This window comes from Ochotona curzoniae, unplaced genomic scaffold, assembly GCF_017591425.1.
Source record: "Ochotona curzoniae isolate NIBS_2020 unplaced genomic scaffold, NIBS_Ocur_1.0 scaffold_3208, whole genome shotgun sequence".
In the NCBI taxonomy this organism is placed as follows: domain Eukaryota; kingdom Metazoa; phylum Chordata; class Mammalia; order Lagomorpha; family Ochotonidae; genus Ochotona; species Ochotona curzoniae.
The window spans coordinates 30687239-30710970 of NW_024467106.1; the positions used below are offsets into that span (position 1 = coordinate 30687239).

Consider the following 23732-nt stretch of genomic DNA (forward strand, 5'->3'; position numbering starts at 1 on the left):
AAGGTTCTATTGGGTATAAAGAGGAGATAGAGTGGCAGCTTGGCAGGCAGGTTCAAGGGCAGGGCTCGTCCATATTTCACAGCAGTAAAACGGTGCTGATGGGAGCTCACCTGGCAGGTAAGATCCCTGGGTATCCCACAAGGTTGGATTCCTAGCTCTGGGTCCTCATCTTCCTGCTAAGGCAGCGCCTGGGAGGCTCCAGGAATTGCACTCTTGCTCCGCATGTGGGCGATCTGGATTGCCCTAGGTCCTGGCTGATCCCTAGCAGCCACAGTGAGGACGGAAGCTTGCCAATGAGTGCTGGTACATGCTTGCTCTTTCTTCTCTCCAATAAATAACAACAACAAAATTAAGGGCATGTATATTAAGTGTACAAGTCAAATTTACAGCCTAAACACCCCTCTTGTCATCAGTGCCCAGAATTTTTTAAATGAACAGAAAACGTTGGCTTTGAAGCTGTTTCTTCACTTTAAAAAAGAAATTCTAATTTATTTTTTTTATTGCAAAGTCATATATACAGAGAGGAGGAGACAGAGAGGAAGATCTGTCTGATGATTCACTCCTCAAGTGGCTGCAACGGCCAGAGCTGTGCCGATCTGAAGGAGTCTCTTCCAGGTCTCCCGTGTGGGTGTAGGGTTACAAGGCTTTGGGCCGTCCTCGACTGCTTTCCCAGGCCACAGGCAGGGAGCTGGATGGGAAGTGGGGTTGCCGGGACACAAACTGGCACATATATGGGATCCTGGTTCGTGCAAGGCGAGAATTTTAGCTGCTATGCAACCGCGCCGGGCCCTGTTTCTTCACTTTGAAGAGAGAAAAAAAAAGTTCTACCCTGAGCATCTGGTGGGGTGGGATATCACTTTAAGACGAATACACCACTGTGAGACGAGACGGGTGGAGTAACATCTTCATCTCTAGAAATGCAGACTCTGTTCGTTCCGTGACCACAGAGACTTTACAGATGTAATTAAGAGTAATAATCCTGACTTGAGGGTGGATCCAATGAAACAGGGGTGGAGGCGCAAGACTTCAGATGACAGGAGGAGCAGAGCTCAGCGGTCACACTAGTAGTAGCTAGAAAAGTCACACCACTGACACCTACCTGTCTTAGAACTGCAACAGAATCCATCTGTATGCCATGATTTGTTAAGGTGCCCATTGCACTTGCAGCCCATGGCTAGATACACCTTCCTGCCTAACCCCACAGGTGTCTCACTCACAACATGCCCCGGACTTCAACTTTCCTTTTTCCTTCCTAATCCTGGTCGCTCTTCCAGATTTTCTCCTAGTCATTGGCCAACCTCGCTCTTACTAAACCAGATTCCTTCTGTTTCCCAGCCATCTCCTGACACCTAATCCATAAAGAAATGTCATCCATTTTACCTTTAAAATAAATCTCATCTTTATTCACTTAACCTTCATGGCTGCCACTCTTGACTCACGTCCAACCCTTTTGTACACATCAGTCAAAGCGATACATATATACATATATCTTACCAAGAATCTGATGGCACCTCCTCGCACAAAAGTCCTTAACACCTGTGTCTTTTTGGGCTCCTGTCATTTTTTAGGGATGCCAAGCTAGCTGCTGGACTAGAAGGATTTAAGCATTCTGCAAATTATGGCCTATTTAGCATTAGGAGCTGCAAAATCGCTTTACAGCAACCTATCCCAATGGGCTGCTGGTGTTTAAACAGTGTCACCCATGTACATTCTAGACCGTTTTAAAAATAATGATCATGATAATAATGCGTAGTGTTTTATATTAACCACTCTTCCCACGTTTCTCGGTGTCCCTCGGGGTGATGCGAGCTCTTTCCTGGGTCTGACCAGTCCCTGCTCGCCAGGCCGGCCACCCCGCCACCCGGGCCAGCTCCGGATCAGGCCGGGGAACGACCAGGGAAAGAAACAAGCGCTGCGCTGGACCGGCTTACACCGGGCCGCGTGTCTAAGGCCAGAGCAACCACGGCGAGGACGGGCCTCGGGGCGCCAAGGCGGGCGCAGGCCAGGGCCGTGCAGCCCCACAGCGGCTCGGGTGCTGCCACGACGACGGAAGGTGCTTCTACCCGAGAGCATCCGGCCTCCGCCAAGCCGCGGGGCAATGGGCGGAGCCGGGGACGGTGAGCCACAGCCAATCGCGGGGCGTCCTGCCGGCTGACGTCAGTCGCCTTCGCCGACTCGGCGCTCCGGGGTGGGTGTGTCGGGGTGTGTGTGAGAAGCGGGCACCTGGGTCGAGCGACGAGTCATCGAGCCGAGCGTCTGGATCGCGGAAGCCCCAGGGGCGGGCCCGCTCCCAGCCTGCTCCTCCGGCCCGGCTCCGGCTCTGGTCAGCTCCGCGGGAGGGAACCGGCACCTGGTGAGAGCCGCGCGTCCAGCCGGGGACTTGGGGAGAGCATCCTGCGCGGGCCCCTGGGGCCTCTCCCCGGCCGGCAGCGTCCCACCGCTGCACGCCCGCAGGCCTGCGCCGCGCCCTCCCGGTCCAGCCACTGTTTGGCGCTGTGGCGGCTCCGCGTGGTGGGTGGGTGCCCCTCACGGCGGACGGGCCCGTGGGGTGGGCCCTGCGACCCGGGGTGGGAGTGCGGAGGGAGGCGCAGCTCACTGCATCCTCGGGCGGCCGCACAGAAAGAGCGTTCCGGGAGATGTGCGCCCTGGGGTGGGAACCACTGGCCGTTGTGAAAAAAGGTCTGCGCCCAACTCGGAGTCTACACGGGGTTAGGGCTTTCTTGGGAGTTGAACAAGCATTTGTGTTTTTCTATGTGCCCCGACTCTGTGCGCGCCTCAGAGTGTCGCAACACTAGGACTTGCACTTCTGATAAGTGGGATGGCCCTGGCTTAACCTAGCCGGTTGGGTAAATGCTTAGTCCATTTGTGGCAGCTCTGAGAGAAGCCAAACAGAATTGGCACCACAGGAGTAGAGTCCTGCACTACTTCCCGTGTTTCAGGCCGTGTGCGCTGAAGGCCACTGCCTGTGTTCGCCAGGAAGGTTTGCACGCCTGGATGTTGATGACATGAAAAGAAAGCCACGAGGCAGACGCTGGTCACGGGGCAGAATCCTGGGGCTGCAGTCATGCGGATGGGGTTTAAGGTTTCCTTCTTTCTCTCTTTTGAAGATACATTTATTTGCGAGGCAGAGTTAGAGAGAGGGCCAGGTGGAGACTCTTCTACCTGCTGGTTCACTGCCCGCTTGGCCCCCAAGGCCCTGACTCCATCTGGTGTCCCACGTGGCTGACAGGAGCTCAGGGCTGTCCTCAGCTGCCTGTCCAGGGAGCAGGATGGGAAGTGGAGCAGCAGAGACTCTAACGGAAGCTTAGCTTAGTTTGTTTGAAAGGGCTATGGAGAGAGGATAACACAAAATCCTCCATCCGCTGATTGACTCCCCACATGCTGCAGCAGGGGAAGCCAGGAGCCTCCACCTAGTCTCCCACGTGGGTGCAGGGGCCCAGACACATGTGCCATCTCCTGCTCTCTCCAGCAGCCTTAAGACGGAGCTGGGTTGAAAGTGGAGTGGGCTGGGCCCGGTGCGGTGGTCTAACTGTTGGAAGTTCTCGCTTTGAACGCCTGGGATCCCATATGGGCGCCGGTTCTAATCCCGGTGGCCTTGCTTCCCATCCAACTCCCTGCCTGTGGCCCGGGAAAGCAGCCGAGGACAGCCCAAAGCCTTGGGACCCTGCACCCACATGTGGGAGACCCAGAAGAGGTTCCAGGCTCCTGGCTTTAGATCAGCAGTTTTTACTGTTGCAGCCACTTGGGGAGTGAATCATTGCATGGAAGATCTTCCTCTCTGTATTCTCTGACTTTCCAATGAAAAAAATAAAAATAAATCTTTAAGAAAAAGGAAAGTGAAGTAGCTGGGACTCAAACTGATTTTATGGGATGCTGGCATGGAAGTGGAGGCTTAACCTGCTATGTCACAACACCAGCTGCCACCCCTGACCCTTAGCAAAGACTGCCCATCACTGTTTCATTGGTTCTGTGGCTGCTTGAACCAAGTAGGCATTATTTTTTAAGTTGATAAAAAAAAGTAAACCTTTTCACAGAGATCTCTTTTCCACGAATGAGTTGTTCCATAATTTTCTGGAAGGGGTTGGTCACTGTTGTCTGTATTTATCATGGGCAGAATGGACCATTTGCAATGAGAGGATTCAGAAAATGGCTCTGTAAGAACTGCTTTCTCAGGCTGCCCTGTGACTTCAAGCTAAAAGTGTACTTTGGTGTGGTCTGTCTTGGGTGTCTATCTACGTAGATATCTGTTTTGGTAACTGTAGTTAGAATGAGGGCATTGAAGAGTGGAATGAATACCAATTTCTAGTCCCTCCTCTCCTCATTTCTGAGCTTTAGGGCATTATGAACAATACGCTTAATTCACAGTGTGCACTTAAAAAGATTTTTTAGGACCCACTGTGGTAGCCTAGTGGCTAAAGTCCTTGCCTTGCTTGTGCCAAGATCCCATGTGGGCACCGGTTCATGTCCTAGCTGCTCCACTTCCCTTCTAGCTCCCTGCTTGTGGCCTGGGAAAGCAGTTGAGAACAGCCCAAAACCTTGGGACCCTGCACCCACGTGGGAGAACTGGAAGAAGTCCTGACTCTTAGCTTCAGGTCAGCTGAGCTCCAGCTGTTGCAGCCACTTGTGAAAGGAACCAGCGGATAGAAGATCCTTCTTTCCTTTTCTAAATCTGCATTTCCAATAAAAAATTTTTTAAAAAAAGATTTTTTAGAATAATGAACTAGTTCAAATATCTTGAGAAGGACAGAAGTTGGTATAATGCCCTCTACTATCCACCAAGACTTAGCATATTTACATATTGTAATTATTTCCCATGTTTATTTGCAACATGATTTAAAAATTAATTATTATTTATCTGAAAGGCAGAGAGGAAGAGACTCCTCCATCCAGTGGTTAGTTCCTTAAAAGTCTGCAACAGCTAGGGCTGGACCAGGCCAACCTGGGAGCCCAGAACTCAGACCATGTCTCCAGAGTGGGTGGTCGGGACCCACGTCCGTGGGCCAACCCCCGCTGTCTCCAGGGTACATGTTAGCAGAAGGCTGCACAGAAAGGCACCTGGAGGCCCTTGTGACTGGGATACAGCGGGCTGGCTGGTCTGAATCTCAGCTCTTCTGCTTCTGATGCAGGGGGCACCTCAGGAAGAGCCTAACATCCAGAGTCGAGGCAGGACTCAATCCCGAGCACTTCCATTGGGGTGCAGGCAACTCGGGCAGCATCTCAGCCCCTACTCCAGATGCCAGCCCCTCTTTATTTCATGTATACCTTATGTAATTTGAATTCCCTATTTTGTCACATTTATTCATTCTGTGCTGATTATGAAGAATGTGGCCACGGCTCTTGGTATAACAGTATATCTTTGAGGGGAATGGGGAATGAAAAAAGCACACACACAGATGGATTTGGATGGATTTTTGGACATGACATTTTATTGAGAACAACTAACAATGTATAGTGGGCAGAGAAGACTTTAATTTTGTTTCTGGTGCTTCCAGGCAGAAAGGAAAGTGCTTGCTGTGTGCTCTGGTGGTTTGAACTACGTTATTGTAAGTTCCTAAGAGTTAGAAATGTCTTTCTCTGGCCTGGCGCCGTGGCCTAGTGGCTAAAGTCCTCGCCTTGAACACTCCAGGATCCCATATTGGGCGCTGGTTCTAATCCCAGCAGCTCCACTTCCCATCCAGCTCCCTGCTTGTGGCCTGGGAAAGCAGTCAAGGACAGCCTGAAGCCTTGGGTTCCTGCACCCACGTGGGAGACCCGGAGGAAGTTCCAGGCTCCTGCCTTCGGATTGGCACCGCACCAGCTGTTGCGATCACTTGGGGAGTGAATCATTGCATGGAAGATCTTCATCTACCACCAGCTGATCAGGGACATGGACTGAGCCGAGCCCTGTACCTGCTAGTACATATAAAAATCTGGTCCGAGAACACCTCAGACAAAGTTTCTTTGGAGATTTCCCCAATCGAAATGCTGGACTCAGAACCCTAACCAAGAAAAGAGAAGACAGAACAGGTCAATCAACCACCTCAGCTATATGTTGGCAGCGAAATACAGGGCAAACGGAGACCCTATGATGGACTGTGTCAATCAGTGGATTCTTCAACGACCTCATGGTGCTTGGAGTGGCGAGATTGGCAGCAATTTATAACTGCTGAACTATCAAAACCACTTGAACAAGACCCTCGGAGCATACCCTACATGCGGGACCTGGGGAGGGTGGGAAATTGAGTGGGCCTTCTTCCTTAATACTCCCCTTTAAACATGAAGGAAACAATATGGAAATAATAGTCTTACCTACTTTCCTATAGCCCTTGAACTTTTTTACCCCAATTAACTATGTAAAGATTGTCAAAAAAAGATCTTCCTCTCTGTCTCTCCTCCTCTCTGTATATCTGACTTTGCAATAAAAATAAATCTTTAAAAAGAAGAAATGTCTTTTTCAACTTCAAATGTCTTTCAGTTTTCTGCAGCGTTCTCAGCAGGTGCTTGTGATGGTGTTTGCTTTGACATTCAGGGCTAACAGCGCTTCATGTTTCTGAAAAGCTGATGGCCAACAGTTTTCAAAACTTAGCACTTTTAGGTTTATTATTTCCAACGTCTGTCATCTTTTCCAATTTGCCATTTAGTTTAGAAACCTAATTGAAAACACTTGAAAAGCCAAGTATGCCAGTGTGTCACTTGCATACTATACGTTATGTGTTTCTATAAGCAAACGTGTGTGTTTATATAATGATAGTTTATCTATATGGAAGGATAAATAAGAAACTAGTAACTGTTAACATCCAGGAAGAAGAATGGTACGATAGGAAGACTTTTTGTTACATACTTTACAGTTTTAAACCGTGTGAGTGTACTGCCTTATCAAAAAGTAAGTTGATTACTTTGAATTCTTTTGAAAAATATCTTCCCTTTAATCAGGCAGTTTACAAGGAACCGGTGTTGCAGTGCGGTGGGGGTAAACCTGTGACATTCTTTTGCATCTAGGCTGTTTCATTTCTGATCCACCTTCCTGGTAGCACTCCTGGGAAAACTGCAGAAGATGGCCCAGGGATTGGGGCCACTTACACCTGTGTGGAAGACCCAGCTGGAGTTCCTGGCTCCTAGTTGGAGCCTGGTCCAGCAGCCCTGGCTATTATGGTCGTTTGGAGAGTGAAGCAAATGGAAGATTCTTATTCAACATTCTCTTTCCCTTCTTCCTTCTCTCACCTTCTTCCCTCCCTTTCTCTGCCCTGCCTCCAACCCTCCCTCCTCCTTTGCTCTCTCCTCCTTACTTCCTGAAACTCTGCCTTTCAAATAAAGAAGTTCTTGAAAGTATTTTTACATGAGGCCAGTGTTGTGACACAGCAGATTAAAATGCCACTGATGGGGGCCTGGCAAGGTGACCTAGCTGCTAAAGTCCTCACCTTGCATACCTGGGCGCCCTGCTTCCCATTCAACCCCTGCTTGTGGCCTGGGAAAGCAGTTGACAGCCCAAAGCCTTGGGACCCTGCACTTACATGGGAGACCCGGAAGAGCCCCTGACTTCTGGCTTTGGATCGGCTCAGCTCTGGCCATTGCAGTCACTTGGAGAGTGACTTAACGGACGGAAGATCTTCCTTTCTGTCTCTTCTCCTACCTGTATATTTGACTTTCCAATAAAAATAAATAAATCTTTATAAAAAAATGCCACTGATGACCCTGACATCCCTTATGAACACAGTTTTAAGTTCAGGTTCACTTCCAGTTTAGCTCCGTGCTGGTGCACCTGGGAAAGCAGCAGAAATGGCCCAAGTGCTTGGGTCTCAGGTAAGTGATCTGGCTGAGGCTCCTGCCTTTAGCCTTGCCCAGCTCTGCCTGTTGCAGCCATTTGGGGAGTGAACCAGCCTATAGATCATTCACTCACTCACTCTCTCTCTCCCTCTGCCTTTTAAGTAAATAAATGAATGTTCAGAAAAAAAAAATTCACAGGGGATTGGTGCTGTGGTATACTGTGTAAAACCACTGCCTGCGGTGTGGGCATCCCACATGGGTGCCAGTTTAAGCCCCAGCTGCTCCACTTCCAATCCACCTTCCTACTGGAAAGCCTTGAAGGATGGTTACAGTGCCTGGCTCCCTGCACCCAGGAGGGAGACCCGGAAGAAGTTCCTGGCTCCTGGCATCTGCCACTCTGTTACTCTCTTTTTCAGATAAATATAAATAGATCTTTTAAAAATTCACATGATTGGGCCTGGTGCTGTGGCCTAGCAGCTAAAGTCTTCGCCTTGAATGCGCCAGGATCCCATATGGGCACCAGTTCTAGCCCCGGCAGCTCCACTTCCCATCCAGCTCCCTGCTTGTGGCCTGGAATAGCAGTAGGACGGCCCAGGACCTTGGAACCCTGCACCCGCGTGGGAAACCAGCACCCACATGGGAAGAGCTCTGGGATCCTGGCTTCCGATTGGCACAGCACTGGCCATTGCAGTCACTTGGGGAGTGAATCATCGGACGGAAGATCTTCCTCTCTGTCTCTCCTCCTCTCTGTACCTCTGACTATGTAATGAAAATAAAACAAATCTTTAAAAAAATCACATGATTGTCATAGTTCCCTGAAAACAGCATAGTCTTTTTTAAAAGGCATTTTGTGATTTTTTTTTTAGATTTCTTTCTTCAAAAACAAAGCTTTAGCCTTCAGCGACGTTGTTTTCGTCTCAATTCAGGTAGAATAACTTGTGTAACCTGCTAAACATTAAGCATTTATGTATTGCCAGACAGGAAGTTTGCTGTTCTTTGGAAAAATAAATCCAAATCAACCAACTTTGAGCTTTCTGAGTGATTGCATCACTCAGCAAATGAAATATCATTGATGATTTATTCAGCTCAGCTGTGCCCAGAGGAAGGCTTGTGTTACAAGAACATTTGGGCAGCCATTTTTTGGATGGGACTGCGCTGATGTGTTCTGAGACCTGCTCTCCTGGTAGAAGGCTCATTCCATTATGTTAGGGTTAGGGTTAATCCGGTGGGCGGGATTAGCTTTCATGGAAATGGTGGGGGGGGAAGCAAGTTCAGAGTGGCCTTAAGGAATGGTAATCTATGTGTTTACAGAATTCTATGAGACAAAGGAGCTACGATGTGGATGTGGATTTCATCCTTTACCAAACTTAGCTAAGGAGCGACACTGTGTATGTTGACATCTTTGCCCAAGGTGCTCCAAATTCTTATTTACAAAAATCAAAGTACTGGGCCCGGCGGCGTGGCCTAGTGGCTGAAGTCCTCACCTTGAACACGCCAGGATCCCATATCTGGTTCTAATCCCGGCAGCTCCACTTCCCATCCAGCTCCCTGCTTGTGGCCTGGGAAAGGAGTCGAGGACAGCCTGAAGCTTTGGGAGTCTGCACCCATGTGGGAGACCTGGAAGAGGTTCCTTGTTCCGGGCTTCGGATCAGCATAGCTTTGGCAGTTGTGGCCACTTGGGGAGTGAAACATCGGACGGATGTATATCTGACTTTCCAATAAATAAATAAATCTTTTTTTTTAAAAAAAGTTTGTAGGTGATAGGACAAGATTCGAAACAGGAAGCTGTTCTTAGTAGTAAAGATCTGAAAAGCGAGTTGAAGTGAGAAGTCCTGAAAGGTGAAGAGGAAAGGATACTTTTGGCAGATGTTCAGGAGATAGACACATTGGCAGAGCTTAGGAGGTACCGAATGAGGCATAGAAAGATGGGGTGTTGGGGCGTTTGGATGCATGCAAGTGAATAACTGAGTATGTCATGAAGGACCAGGTTTTGAAAAGATACTAAGTGCTGTGAGACACACAACGGTACTCACTGCTGTGCATTTGCATGGTGACAGCCAAGTTGTGTAAGAGCTAATGAGACCTTGAAGGTAGGGTTTTTATCTTAATTATCTTCCTTTTCCACTTCCAGTGTTTAGGCATGTGGGCTGTGGAGGCATAAGTGTTAAGATGAATAGATTAGGTTCTCATTAAGACAATCTTGAGGGCAGGTGTTTGGCATAACGGTTAAGACATTACATCCTGTATAGGAGAACCTGGCTTTCATGCCCATCTCCTCTCCTCATTCCAGCTTCCTGCTAATATACATCTGGGAAGCAGCAGGTGGTGGCTGCCACCCACTTGGGAGACCCTGTCTGGGTTCTGGGCTCTTGGTCCAAGCCTGTTGCTCCCTCTGATGTTGTGGGCACTTGGGGAGTGGACCAAGATGAGCTCTTGAATCTTGGAGAAGTGGGTGCTCCTATTAAACCTGTATTTCCCTTTCTGTAAAGTAGGAGAGTTGAAGTAGATTGGTGGTTCTCAGCCAAAGTTTGGCAGTTGCCTAATATGAATGGTTGGGCTTCGTTGTGAGGTGTGGCAAGTACAAAAAGTTTTTAACTAGTAGTAAAAGCTGAAATTTGTATTTTCAGTGATGACTGATTCTATCTTTCCTTAATTTTTTTTTCCATTTTGTTTGGAAAGCAAAGAGACACACAGAGAAAAAGACAAATGGAGAGGGGTTGTTCATCTGCTGGCTCATTTCCCAAATGCCACAACAGTCCGGGCTGGACCACGCTAATACCAGCAGCAGGGAACTCAGTTTGGGTTTCCCACATGGGTGGCAGGGTCCTGACTAGTTTTTAAAAAAACATTTGTTTTTATTGCGAAATCAGATATATGTATATAGAGAGAAGGAGAGATAGAGAGGAAGAGCTTTTGTCTGATGATTCACTTTCCCAGTGATCACAATGGCCAGAGCTGAGCCGATTTGAAGCCAGGAGCTAGGAGCTCTTCTGGGTCTCCCATGCGGGTACAGGGTCCCAAGGCTTTGGGCCGTTTTCTACTGCTATTCCAGGACACAAGCAGGGAGCTGAATGGGAAGTGGGGCTACCGGGATTAGAACTGGCACCCTGATGAGATCCTGGCATGTTCAAGTCAAGGACTTTAACTGCTGGGCTACCACAGTGGGCCTGGTCTTGACTATTTCTACTGTCACCTGCTGTCATCTGGGTTGTGCACCAAAGGAAGCTGGACTCGAATTAGGCAGTGGGACATGGGATGGCAGCATCCCTGGCAGTGACTTCGCTAACCACCTGACCCCGTGCCCTTCCTCAGTTGCATTCTAGTGTGTGAGAGAAGGGTGGAGATACGTAATCTGCTGGATGTGATGGGAGTGTCCCAGAGGATTGCAAGTGGAGAGAAAGGTTAAGACTCACAGTGAAGGATACTTAAAGACTTCCAAGTGAAATGTTCTGTTTTCTTATCTAACAGTTATTATTCTGATTACATATGATTTTTATTTTTGTAACTTTAGGAACTCTATTTTAAAAATCTCTCAAAGCAAACCAAAAAAGTCATGGAGAAGAATGGCAATAACCGAAAGCTTCGGGTTTGTGTTGCTACTTGCAACCGCGCTGATTATTCTAAGCTTGCCCCGATCATGTTTGGCATCAAGACGGAACCTGAGTTCTTTGAACTTGACGTGGTGGTGCTTGGCTCTCACCTGATAGATGACTATGGGTAAGTAGGAAGAAAGCATTTTCTTTCTTTTTTTTTTTTTTTAAAGGGATGGATCACTGCTTATTATTATCATTTTATGATATATTTCCATATTCCCTTATCCCCTCTCCAATTCCCTCCCCCCACCTAGTTCCTCTATATCATTACTAACATGTAGTTCTTCATACTCAGTCATATGTCCATCATTGCGGGCATGGACAATGGCAGAGAGTCCAGAATCCTATTGTCAAGATATAATAAACAGTTTCATTGTAAGTCCATCTTTGTCTGGAAGCAGAGATGCATACTACACTGCATCCTCACATCTGGATGTTAGTCTCCATTTCACAGCTACTGTATATCCCCAAGAAACCATTTTCTTATGCTTCATTGCAATGTTGAACTGAAGCAAGCTGGGATTCTGTGTCTATGTAAACCCAGCTCCACACTCCAGTTCTGCCACTGTTTTCACTTGGCCTTTGAGAAGCCACTTGGCGTCTCGGAGCCTCGGTGTCTTGCATTGACAGAATCCAGTGAGACTGCATGATGAGTCACCGTGAGCAGTGGAGACGCTGATATCAGGTACACGCCCAGTGCTGCTGCCCAGCAGGTGCTCCATACGTGACAGCTGTAAATAATGTTGCTCCCCTGTTAGGATGTTCTGCAGAAAGACTACCTCCCAGTCAATGTATATTATAGATCATGTAATTATAATAATGTGATTCCATGTAATCTTTTGTAGTAATTCTTTTTCTTAAATTTTTATTAGAAAGGCAGGTCAAATTTACAGAGAGAAGGAGGGACAGAGAGAAAGGTCTTCCATCCACTGGTTTACCCCCCAAATAGCCGCAGTGGCTGAAGCTGAGCTGATCCGAAGCCAGGGGCCAGGAGCTTCTTCTGGGTCTTCCACGTGTGCAGGATCCCAAGGCCTTAGACCATCCTCCTCTGCTTTCCCAGACCACAAACAGATGTCTGGACGGGAAGTGGAGCAGCTGAGGCACAAACCAGCATCCTTATTGGATCCTGGTGCTTGCGAGGGGGTGAAGAGCCAATGAGCCATCACTCTGGGCCCTCTAGTAATTCTTTAAAATTGGTTTGTAGGCCTTCAGCATATAAAATAATGTGAAATAGGAATTTAAAAACCTAATTGATCTGCAAGGTAAAGTAGAATGTTCTGTTATCTTGTTAGAATTACCATTTTAGTAGAAGGCAATAAATATTGAGGTTTAGTCTAATGACATTAAGGTTATTACTGATTGGAGGCTCCCTTTGAAAAATGAAGGGTAATTTATTTGAGGGAGCAGAATATATAATGCAGGAATGGCCGTTCACTTTGCCGTACATAACAAAGTGACATTTTGTGCACTTTTGTGGCATGAAAATATTAGTGCAGTCACCAGAAATAGTAAAAAAATGCAGTATTATTTGTGAAGGAATCTTGTATTAAAGTAAAATGGTCCTTCTTAGAGTATTCTTTAGCAAAAAGACAAGAACAGAAAAACAAATAGATAAAAGTCTACCTCCAGAAAACCTATTTGGCAATTTGAGGTAAGGAAATGCTTGGTAAATTAAGGAGAAATTGATGGATACTTCAAGAATTTATACAATTTTTTTTTTTTCAAAGAATGACATGCTTCTGGCTCGCTAAGAAAATCCATTTGGGGGCCCGGCGCGGTGGCGCAAGTGGTTAAGGTCCTCGCCTAGCATGCCCGGGATCCCATATGGGCGCCGGTTCTAATCCCGGCAGCCCCGCTTCCCTTCCAGCTCCCTGCCTGTGGCCCGGGAAAGCAGTCGAGGACGGCCCAAGGCTTTGGGACCCTGCACCTGCGTGGGAGACCCGGAAGAGGCTCCTGGCTTCGGATCGGCATAGTATCGGCCCGTTGCGCTCACTTGGGGAGTGAATCATGGGACGGAAGATCTTCCTCTCTGTCTTTCCTCTCTGTATATCCGCCTTTCCAATGAGAAAATAATAAAAAAAAAAAAAAAAAAAAAGAAAATCCATTTGGGTAGTAGGATGAAGTACAAGAAGAACGGAGGCAGAGAGTCCGAGGGGGTTCTTTTCCTGTGTAAGGATCTCCCGCAGCAGGGCTGGAAGAGGGAGGCTCTTGGAAAACACTGTCTGCCACTGCAGTTACGGTGGAGAGGCAGTCTTCGTCGGACAAGCCTGTCAAGCAGAAAATCTGATTGGTGCTTAATGAACATATATCCTGAAAGTATTTTTTTTAACACAGATTATTGGTTGCTTCTGGTGAGAGGAATTGGATAACTGGGAGATCAGAGAAAGAGACCTGGGACCAGCATTGTGGTGTAATGGATAAGGCTGCCGCCTGCAATGCCAGCATTCCTACACACACACACACACACACACACGTAATGTGAAAATAGCTTTTGAAAGTAAAGGAGAGGGTGGACATTCAGCCGTGTAGTTAAGATAGTGGTTAGGATTGGTTAGGATGGCCAGCCCGCACACTGCAGTATCTGGGTTTATCTACTGGCTTCCGCTCCCAATTCCAGAGTCCTGCTAATTCACACCCTGGGGAGCAGTGCTGATAGCTCGGGTGGGGTTCTTTTTTTTCTTTCTTTTTAATATTATTATTATTATTATTTTTTTTTTTTTTAAAGATTTATTTTTTTTATTATTTTTTCATTGGAAAGGCGGATATACAGAGAGGAGAGACAGAGAGGAAGATCTTCCATCCGATGATTCACTCCCCAAGTGAGCGCAACGGGCCGATACTATGCCGATCCGAAGCCAGGAGCCTCTTCCGGGTCTCCCACGCGGGTGCAGGTTCCCAAAGCTTTGGGCTGTCCTCGACTTGCTTTCCCAGGCCACAGGCAGGGAGCTGGAAGGGAAGCGGGGCTGCCGGGATTAGAACCGGCGCCCATATGGGATCCCGGGCGTGCAAGGCGAGGACCTTTAACCACTTGCGCCACCGCGCCGGGCCCTAATATTATTATTTTTTAAAAATTTATTTGTTTTTATTGCAAAGTCAGAAATACAGAGAGGAGGAGAGACAGAGAGGAAGATCTTCTGTCTGTTGATTCACTCCCCAAGTGGCCACAACAGTTAGAACTGAGCCAATCCGAAGCCAGGAACCTGGAGCTTCTTCTGGGTCCCGACTTATTAAGGTTATTTTTTACAGGCCTGACACAGCAGCCTTGTGGCTAAAGTCCTCATCTTACATAGCCTGAGATCCTATATGGGTGTTGGTTCATATCCCAGCGCCCTGCTTCCCATCCAGCTCCCTGCTTGTGGCCTGAGAAAGCAGTTGAGAACGGCCCAAAGCCTTGGGACCCACTTGGGTGACCTGAAAGAAGCTCCTCACTTCTAGCTTTGGATCAGATAAGCTCTGGCTGTTGCACTCACTTGGGGAATGAATCATTGGACAGGAGCTCTTCCTCTCTGTCTCCTCCTCTTTGTATATCTGATTTTCCAATAAAAATAAATAAAATCTTGAGAAAAAAAGATTACTAAAAAAAAAAAATAGGAAAAAGTCTTAACCAAGATAACAGTTTGGTTTCTTTCTTCCTAACTAAAAAGCCGGTTGCACTTGTTTTCCTGCCAGTGCTGTGGGAAGGACAGAAGTGAGGTGTCTGAGGTTTAGGAGATGTTATGTGTAGGTCCAGGTGGTGGCTAAAGTGGTAATCATGTAAGCAAAATGTATCAGACTATGCATGTCCTTTGGATATATGCTCAGTATTTTTGTGGGCAATTCATACATAAATTTATTCACCTGAACAAGTAAAATTGTGAAGTGTTAACTTCTTTCAGAGATGAAGGTGTTCACTTACTTTGTTCATGTGGTGACATGTGCCCTCACATCTTTATCTCTTTCCTGCTTCAGAAACACCTATCGCATGATTGAACAGGATGACTTTGACATTAACACGAGGCTCCACACCATCGTCAGGGGGGAGGACGAGGCAGCCATGGTGGAGTCCGTAGGCCTGGCCCTGGTGAAGCTCCCAGATGTTCTCAACCGTCTGAAGCCGGACATCATGATCGTTCATGGTGACCGCTTTGATGCCCTGGCGCTGGCCACATCTGCCGCCTTGATGAACATCCGAATCCTTCATATTGAAGGGGGGGAAGTGAGTGGGACTATCGACGATTCCATCAGGCACGCCATCACAAAGCTGGCTCATTACCACGTGTGCTGCACCCGGAGCGCAGAGCAGCACCTCATCTCCATGTGTGAGGACCACGACCGCATCCTCCTGGCAGGCTGCCCTTCCTATGACAAGCTGCTCTCAGCCAAGAACAAAGACTACATGAGCATCATACGGATGTGGTTAGGTACGTGCGTCAGACCATGTGCAGTCCAGCAGCCGTGGGTGTCAGGAGGTGCCGAGTAGTGCTTAGTCCCTTTGGAAACAAGTGGATAGAAGATCGCATTTGCACCCAGAAGGCTAGGATTTTTTTTTAAGATTTATTTTTATTGGAAAATCAGATATATAGAGAGAGGAGGAGAAACAGAGAGAAATATCTTCTGTCTGGTGATTCACTCCCCAACTGAGCGCAATGGCTGGTGCTGCCCCGATCTGAAGCTAGGAGCCAAGAGCTTCTTCTTTCCATGTTTCCCATGTGGGTGCAGGGTCCCAAGGTTTTGGGCCATCCTCAACTGCTTTCCCAGGCCACAAGCAGGGAGCTGGGTGGGAAGTGGGGCTGCCGGGATTAGGACCAGCACCCATATTGAATCCTGGTGCGTTCAAGGCGAGGACTTTAGCCTCTAGGCCACGCCGCCGGGCACAGGCTAAGATGTGAGTTCATAGATCTTACCCACGGCATGACTGCCTTTTTGAGATCCACCTCTTCTGTGAAATAGACTCCTGGGTGTATTTCTTTATGTTTTTAAATTGTGCTGTATTTATACAGTGGAATGCTTTGAGTCATATTACTGAAAGTGAATACTTGGCTACAAGGGAGAGTAGAAGCATGTTATAGACATGCGTGTTATGATGCCGTTTTATAGCAGCTGTAGCAATGGAAAGGCCAGGAAGGATGTACACTCGCTGCTCTACTGTGTGTATTTCTGATGTGGAGTTTTGAATATTTTCATTTTTTCTGCATTTTGTCTTTTAGTGCAATGGAAAAATATTGTTACTGTCAATGCCTTTCCTATGAAATTGTTGGGCTACTCACATGAGATAACGAATATTGAAAATATTAAGCCATAGGGCCCGGCGCGGTGGCGCAAGTGGTTAAAGGTCCTCGCCTTGCACGCCCGGGATCCCATATGGGCGCCGGTTCTAATCCCGGCAGCCCCGCTTCCCTTCCAGCTCCCTGCCTGTGGCCTGGGAAAGCAGTCGAGGACGGCCCAAAGCTTTGGGAACCTGCACCCACGTGGGAGACCTGGAGAAGAGGCTCCTGGCTTTGGATGGGCGTAGTATCGACCCGTTGCGCTCATTTGGGGAGTGAATCATCGGACGGAAGATCTTCCTCTCTGACTCTCCTCTCTGTACATCCGCCTTTCCAATAACAAAATAATAAAAATAAATCTTAAAAAAAAAAAAAGAAAATATTAAGCCATAGATAGTTACTAAAAATCTAAACTTCTATTGCATTGTTAGAAAGCAAAAGCCATAGTTGTTCTTTTTAAATATGTATCTATTTGAAAGAATTACAGAGAGAGGGAGAGGTGGAGAGAGATCATACATGTGTTAGTTCACTCTCCAAATGGCCGAAACAGGTTTGGGTCAGGCCACAGCTAAGGGCTTGGAACTCTGGGTTTCCCACTTGGGTGTCAGTGGCCATGCACTTAGCCCATCCTTTGCTGTTCTCCCAGGCACATTAGCAGGGAGCTGGATTGAAAATGGAGCAGCTGATACTCGAACTGGCACTCCAGTATGGGGACCAGCATTGCAAGCATTGGCTTATTGTGTTGTATCACAATGCCAGTCTGCTGTTTCTCCTTCACCTGCAACTTCTCATGTTGTTACTCTGCTTACGGAGACATACAATTGGCAGGCCACTTAGAGCATTCATCTTCGTAATCAGAACATTTGCATATAATGAATGTAATGATTCCCCAAAACATATTAGCAGCATGAAAAAAGACATGTTAAATACCCCATATGGAAAGAAACAGTACAGTAAATATAAGACTTTATAACAAAACAAAGTTATGGTACTGTTATGAAAGGAGCCCTGAGAACAATTGAGATCACTGAGTTATAAAATGGTAATCTCAGAAATTGCGGGTTGAGAAGCGAGTGCAAACTCTGCCCAAAATGTGTTCTTGCCACATACTGGAAGCCGTGCCTCACTGTCTTGTTTTCTCTGTTCTCTGGCTTCCTGTAAAGACATCTAGGGTTTTGTTTTTGTTTGTTTGTTCTGTGTTTTTTAAGACATCTAGTCTTGGCTGTTTTACCATCTTTTCATAAGCACACCTACAATGCTGGCATCCCATATAGGCGCCAGTTCGTGTCTTGGCTGCTTCACTTCCCATCCGTAACTCACACTGGTAGCCTGAGAAAAGAAGAGGAAGATGGCCCAAGTGCTTGGGTCCCTGCCCCCATGTGGGAGACCCAGGTGAAGCACCTGGCTCCTGGCTTGGGTCTGGCTCAGCCCTGGCCATTATAGCCGTCTGGGAAGTGGACCAGCAGGTGGAAGATCTCTGTCTCTCCCTCTCTGTGTGTGGCTTTAAAATAAATAAATTTTTTTTTAAGATTTATTTTATTTTTATTACAAAGTCAGATATACAGAAAAGAGGAGATACAGAGAGGAAGTGGAGCTGTCGGGATTAGAACCAGCGACCATATGGGATCCCAGTGCATTCAAGGCGAGAACCTTAGCCACTAGGCCACGCTGCTGGGCCCTAAAATAAATAAATCTTTAAATAAATAAATCCATCTAGAGGCTTACGTTTGAAGATGCAATCCTGCTGGATTCTGAATTGTCTGGTTGTTTTCTGTGTATCGTACAATTGCTTGTTTAAAAAAAGAAACTAATAAGTTTGAGAGATAAAAATCTCCTATCCACTAATTCACTCCCCAAATGTGTACAACAGTCAGACAAAAGCTGGGAGCCAGGCACTCGGTCTACATCTCCATTTGGGGGTCAGGGACCCATGTCCTTTAGCCATCACCTGCTGCCTGCCAGGGTGCGCGGGAAGCTGGAGTCTTGGCAGTCAGCATTGTGACACGGAATGCTGTCGCGAGCAGCGGTTCAGCTGCTGCTGAGCTACACACCCCCCTCTGCGGGTGCTGCTTAGTGGTGCTTCAAGTGAAAGATAGAGAAATAGGAAGTGCCCGTGAGGAAACTGCTGAAATTTTTCTTCCCGCTTCACCATCCACGGGCTGTGTGTGGAATGAGCTTCTGGGGGGAGGTCGGGACACGGGTTTTAGAAGCTCCACGGTACTCGAACCCCAAAAACCCCGAAAGAGCAGAAAGATTCACCCTCTCAGTGTTTCCATGATAGTGTGTGGGCGAGCAGTACTGAGATAAAGAACGTGGGGCGAAGGCGCCACCTGGCGGGAGCCGCCGGTGTTTACAGCCGTGCTCCTTGCGGTCACACTGGCCTTGTGAACTCCAGCCCCTTATGGTAGTGTGCTTCTTAGGACAGACTGACCCCTGAGGTCAGGGTGCAGTACATGCTAGCATTTCTGTGTGCCAGACAGTGAAGTAGTTTCTTTCCTCTTTTTTTTTTTAAAGATTTATTTTTATTATTTTTTTCTTTGGAAAGGCAGATATACAGAGAGAAGAGACAGAGAGGAAGATCTTCTGTCCGATGATTCACTCCCCAAGTGAGCGCAACAGCCGATACTATGCCGATCCGAAGCCAGGATCCAGGAACTTCCTCCAGGTCTCCCACTCGGGTGCAGGGTCCCAAAGCTTTGGGCCATCCTCGACTGCTTTCCCGGGCCACAGGCAGGGAGCTGGAAGGGAAGCGGGGCTGCCGGGATTAGAACCGGCGCCCATATGGGATCCCGGGCGTGCAAGGCGAGGACCTTAACCACTTGCGCCACCGTGCCGGGCCCGTTTCTTTCCTCTTTTAAAAAATACTTTGTTTTTATTTGAATGGTAGACTTTCAGAGAGATCGATCTTCCATCCTCTCTGAACCCAGAGCCCTGGAGCTTCTTCCGGGCTTCTGATGTGGGTGCAGGGGTCCAAGGACTTTGGCAATCTTTCATTGCTTTACCAGGTGCATTCATAGGGAACTGGATCAGAAGTAGAGCAGCCAGGTCTTGAACTGGCATTCGTATGGGATGCCAGTACTGCAGGTGGAGGCTTAACATACAACATTGTGGTACAGACCCTGAAATAGTTTCTTTTGAACAGCCCTGATGCACAGCTAGAACATGACCTACACTTATGTTGATTGCATCTTTAGAGACACAAGAGGCTACTCTTTTTGGTCTTTGAAACTGATGCTTTATCAAGTTTCTTAACAGGACTTTAGGTTTTTTTTCCTATTTTGTATAATTGATAATGTTTCTCCCTCTCCCAGTTTAGAAGCTAATATGAGACCAATAGTTGTTTTAAAATATTTATTTATTTATTTGAGCCAGTTATAGCGAGAGAGGGCAAGACAGAGGGATCTTCCATCCTCTGGCTCATTCTGCAGATGGCTGCAATGGGTCAGGCTGGACTGGGTGAAGCCAGCTCTCCCATGTGGGCAGTAGGCACCCAAGCACTTGGGCCATCTTCCATGGCTTTTTCCAGGGCATTATCAGGAAGCTGGGTGGGAAGTGGAGCAGCTAGAACAGAAACTGGTGCCCACGTGGGATGCCAAAATGCAGGTATTGGCTTTACCTGCTATGCACGTCATCTACTCTTCAATCTCCAAATGCCCTTATTTGAACCTATTATTCATTAGAAATGTTCAGAAATTAGTTATCAGGGAGAAATGTACATATTGTACATATTGTAATGCTTGGAATAGTTTGGATTTTAAAACTATGAATCCAGTACCTGCTATTTAACATTATATTTATATCCATGGTAGCAAATATACTTTTAAAGGTTTTAAGTTTGCTGAATCATTGAAATTATTGGTAGAATCTCTAATCATTTGATCCTGATTTGAATGTCATGCTTAGATTGTAACAAACTGTGTTTATTCTTGAATTTTCAAAAGCACAAGCCTTAGGTCGGCTTGTAGGATTTACCTATTTTATCTTTCAAGACTCTGAATTAATGAAGCACTGTGGTTTGATTTTCTTTAAACAGGTGATGATGTAAAGTCTAAAGATTACATTGTTGCACTGCAGCACCCTGTGACTACTGACATTAAGCATTCCATTAAAATGTTTGAACTAACATTGGATGCACTTATCTCATTTAACAAGCGGACCTTAGTTCTGTTTCCAAATATCGATGCAGGTAATTGAACTTGAAAATGAAGTGATGCCGCCTCCCTTTCCAAATGTCATGTTCTGTGACCTCTCCCTGGACTGTCTTCCCGCGTGGATCGAAGGCCAGGCCAGCCTGAATGCGGTCTGGGTTTTAAAGGACTACTGATTTTGTTATAAGATCAGCGTTTGCCATATTTTTGTTGTCTAGTTGAGAATTAATAAGAAAGAAATGATAACGAAAGGTCTCTTTCCCCCATTTACTTTAGTGTCACTTTTAACTTCTTCTCTCAAATTTCTACCAAGAAACTGCCATAGCCAAGAGACACAAACCTTAGGCACCGAAGTAAGAGTTCTCAAAGAAAGTAGTGACTCTTCTGAACACATTGAAAGTCATTATTGTTATTATTATTTTCCTCAAGTCTCAAGCCTGCCTTGGTATGGGGGCTGTTGCTGTAGCAGTGGTGCACAGCCCGCATGGAAATGGCCAGGGGAGAGCCTGAGCCTGGGGAATGTTTCAATGCTGATTGTTCCTAGCTGACACCATTCATTGCTAAGCTCTTGGGTATTTTTTGGCCAAGGAGACAGGGCCTTTTCTCCACAGGGTCAATATTGTCACATCTTACTTTAAGAACTCCTCTGAAGGGAGAGACAAAATAGGGTGACATGTGGAAAATAAATTCAGAAGAGCCAACCCAGATTTTGTTGTATATCCATATCTCCACATATATATATATAAATCTTCACATTGACTCTTTCTAATCCTTTAAATTCTGTATACATAATCAATATACTTGTATTATCGCTTGTGTTTAATATTCAGTATCGATGATGCATTGTATCATTTCCTATCATGAACTTTAGACTTTGAGACATGGAAGTAAAAGGTCTCATGATTTTTTTAAAGATTTATTTATTTTTATTGCAAAGTCAGATATACAGAGAGGAGGAGAGACAGAGAGGAAGATCTTCCGTCCAATGATTCACTCCCCAAGTGATCGCAACTGCCGGTGCTGAAGCCAGGAGCCAGGAACTTCCTCCAGGTCTCCCACATGGGTGCAGGGACCCAAGGCTTTGGGCTGTCCTTAACTGCTTTCCCAGGTCACAAGCAGGGAGCTGGATGGGAAGTGGAGCTGCTGGGATTAGAACCAGCATCCATATGGGATCCTGGCACATTCAAGGCAAGGACTTCAGCCACTAGGCCACCGCACCGGGCCTGGGTCTCAGGATTTTAAGAGGAATATTTATTTGCTTTTAAATGTTTTTTTTTTTTTTTTTTATTATTATTTGTATGAGAGACAGAGAGAAAAGGAAAGATAGAAGGGGAGAGAGAACTCTTCATCCATTGGTTAACTGTCTCAAATGTGTCAGAAACTGGAGACTCAGTCTAGGTTTACCCTGTTGGTGGCAGGGACCCAACTTCCTGAGCTGTCCCCTGCTGCCTCCCAGGTAGGAACCTGGATCAGAAGCAGTCACTGGGACTCGAACCCCGGCACTCCAGCATGGGATGTGAGTGTCCTGGATGGCTTCTTAATCATTATACCCAGTGTTAACTCTGTGAAGAGGGAATGTTTAAATCATGCCTGCCGCTGAGCTCTACTTCCCATGGGTATTTTGATAAAATACACGTAGGGACCAATTGGAAGTAATTGCCAACACATCACTTTAATTATCTGGCTTAATACCCAGTTCCCTGGTGTAGGACTCTTTAGAATTAGTGCATGTGGCTTAGGCTTAAGGCCAAAGAGGAGCCTTTACCTTGAGTTCATATCTGGATCTTGGAGTAATGCTACTTTCTGGTATGCCAGGGGCTGTAGTGTTTGTAGATGATGGCTTGCCTGCAAGACTGTATATGGAGAGAAGTGCCTAGGCTTGCTTCAAGAAGTGAAACCTGGAGTGCATTTACCTCCTTTGCCACATGTAGAAAGTCAGAAATGGAGAGAACAGAAGCATGGTGCTTGTGCTGCCGGTGGGCGTGGTGTGGCCACTCTCCTGCCTTGGGAACAGATTAGCAGCTTCTCTTGGAATGAGACACAAGAAGGGAGAGTAGAGAGACAGTTAATATTTTCCTCCTCATACATCTTTAGATTTGTTTGGAAGTCATGTATTCGAACATAAAACAGTCATGGTGTAAAAAAGCTTCTCTGTGTTTTCTTGGAATTTAATGTGCATAAGTCGGTATTTTGTCCAGCTGGAGGTGTAAATGTGAGGTCAGTTGGGCAGAGGCCCTCTGATCCCCCTGGTGTATGTGCAATCCATTTAGGAGCTCCCAGCTGACAAGATATTGGCTGTTGGCCTGCTTTAGCCCCTTAATTTTGGTAGTTAAGGGAAAGGTTTTTAGTGCAGCTTTGCTGAGTTCTAGTTGGGAAAGTCCAGCTGCTGATGTTTGAGGTAGCAGTTGAGTTGAAGCAGAGAGCTGGCCAGATCTTTTTAGAAAGTCATCTTTCAGCTACGACCATACCCCCTCCTGAGTGTACCCAATCTTGTCTGATCTTGGAAGCTTAGCAGGGCCGGGCCTGGTTAGTACTTGGATGGGAGAAAGTTATCCTTCCTGCAAAGATCTGCAATTAAAATTACTCTTTCCCTCATAACTAATGTGAGTTTTTGGAACTTACTTCTGAAAAAGGCTTGTTTTGCTCATAAATAATTTAACAGCTGGTTCTTTTCATTTCCACAGGGAGCAAAGAGATGGTTCGAGTGATGCGCAAGAAGGGCATTGAGCATCATCCCAACTTCCGAGCGGTTAAACACGTCCCGTTTGACCAGTTCATACAGCTGGTTGCCCATGCTGGTTGCATGATTGGGAATAGCAGCTGTGGGGTGCGAGAGGTCGGAGCCTTTGGAACACCTGTCATCAATTTGGGAACGCGTCAGATTGGAAGAGAAACAGGTGTTTACCTTAGCTTCTGTCTCAACCGACTAGGCTTTAGATTTAGAATTTTTAAAATTTATTTTCACTTCATTTGAAGCGCAGAGACAGATGGAGTGAGATCTTACA

General features: G+C 46.7%; 1 protein-coding gene across 4 annotated transcripts in view; it reads left to right on the top strand.

Moving 5' to 3' along the window:
* Positions 1-2248: 2248 nt before the first annotated feature.
* The window catches only part of GNE (glucosamine (UDP-N-acetyl)-2-epimerase/N-acetylmannosamine kinase), a 38512-nt gene continuing 17028 nt past the window's right edge, over positions 2249-23732 (top strand). The window contains exons 1-5 of one of the 4 annotated variants that reach the window (XM_041004481.1): positions 2249-2353; positions 11255-11460; positions 15285-15736; positions 20613-20765; positions 23412-23624. In XM_041004481.1, the coding sequence (XP_040860415.1) occupies positions 11297-11460; positions 15285-15736; positions 20613-20765; positions 23412-23624 (982 nt within the window). In that variant the 5' untranslated portion in view covers positions 2249-2353; positions 11255-11296. Of the gene's footprint in view, positions 2354-10882; positions 11461-15284; positions 15737-20612; positions 20766-23411; positions 23625-23732 lie in introns of those variants that run through there. The other 3 variants (XM_041004480.1, XM_041004479.1, XM_041004482.1) reach the window with 3 other exon arrangements.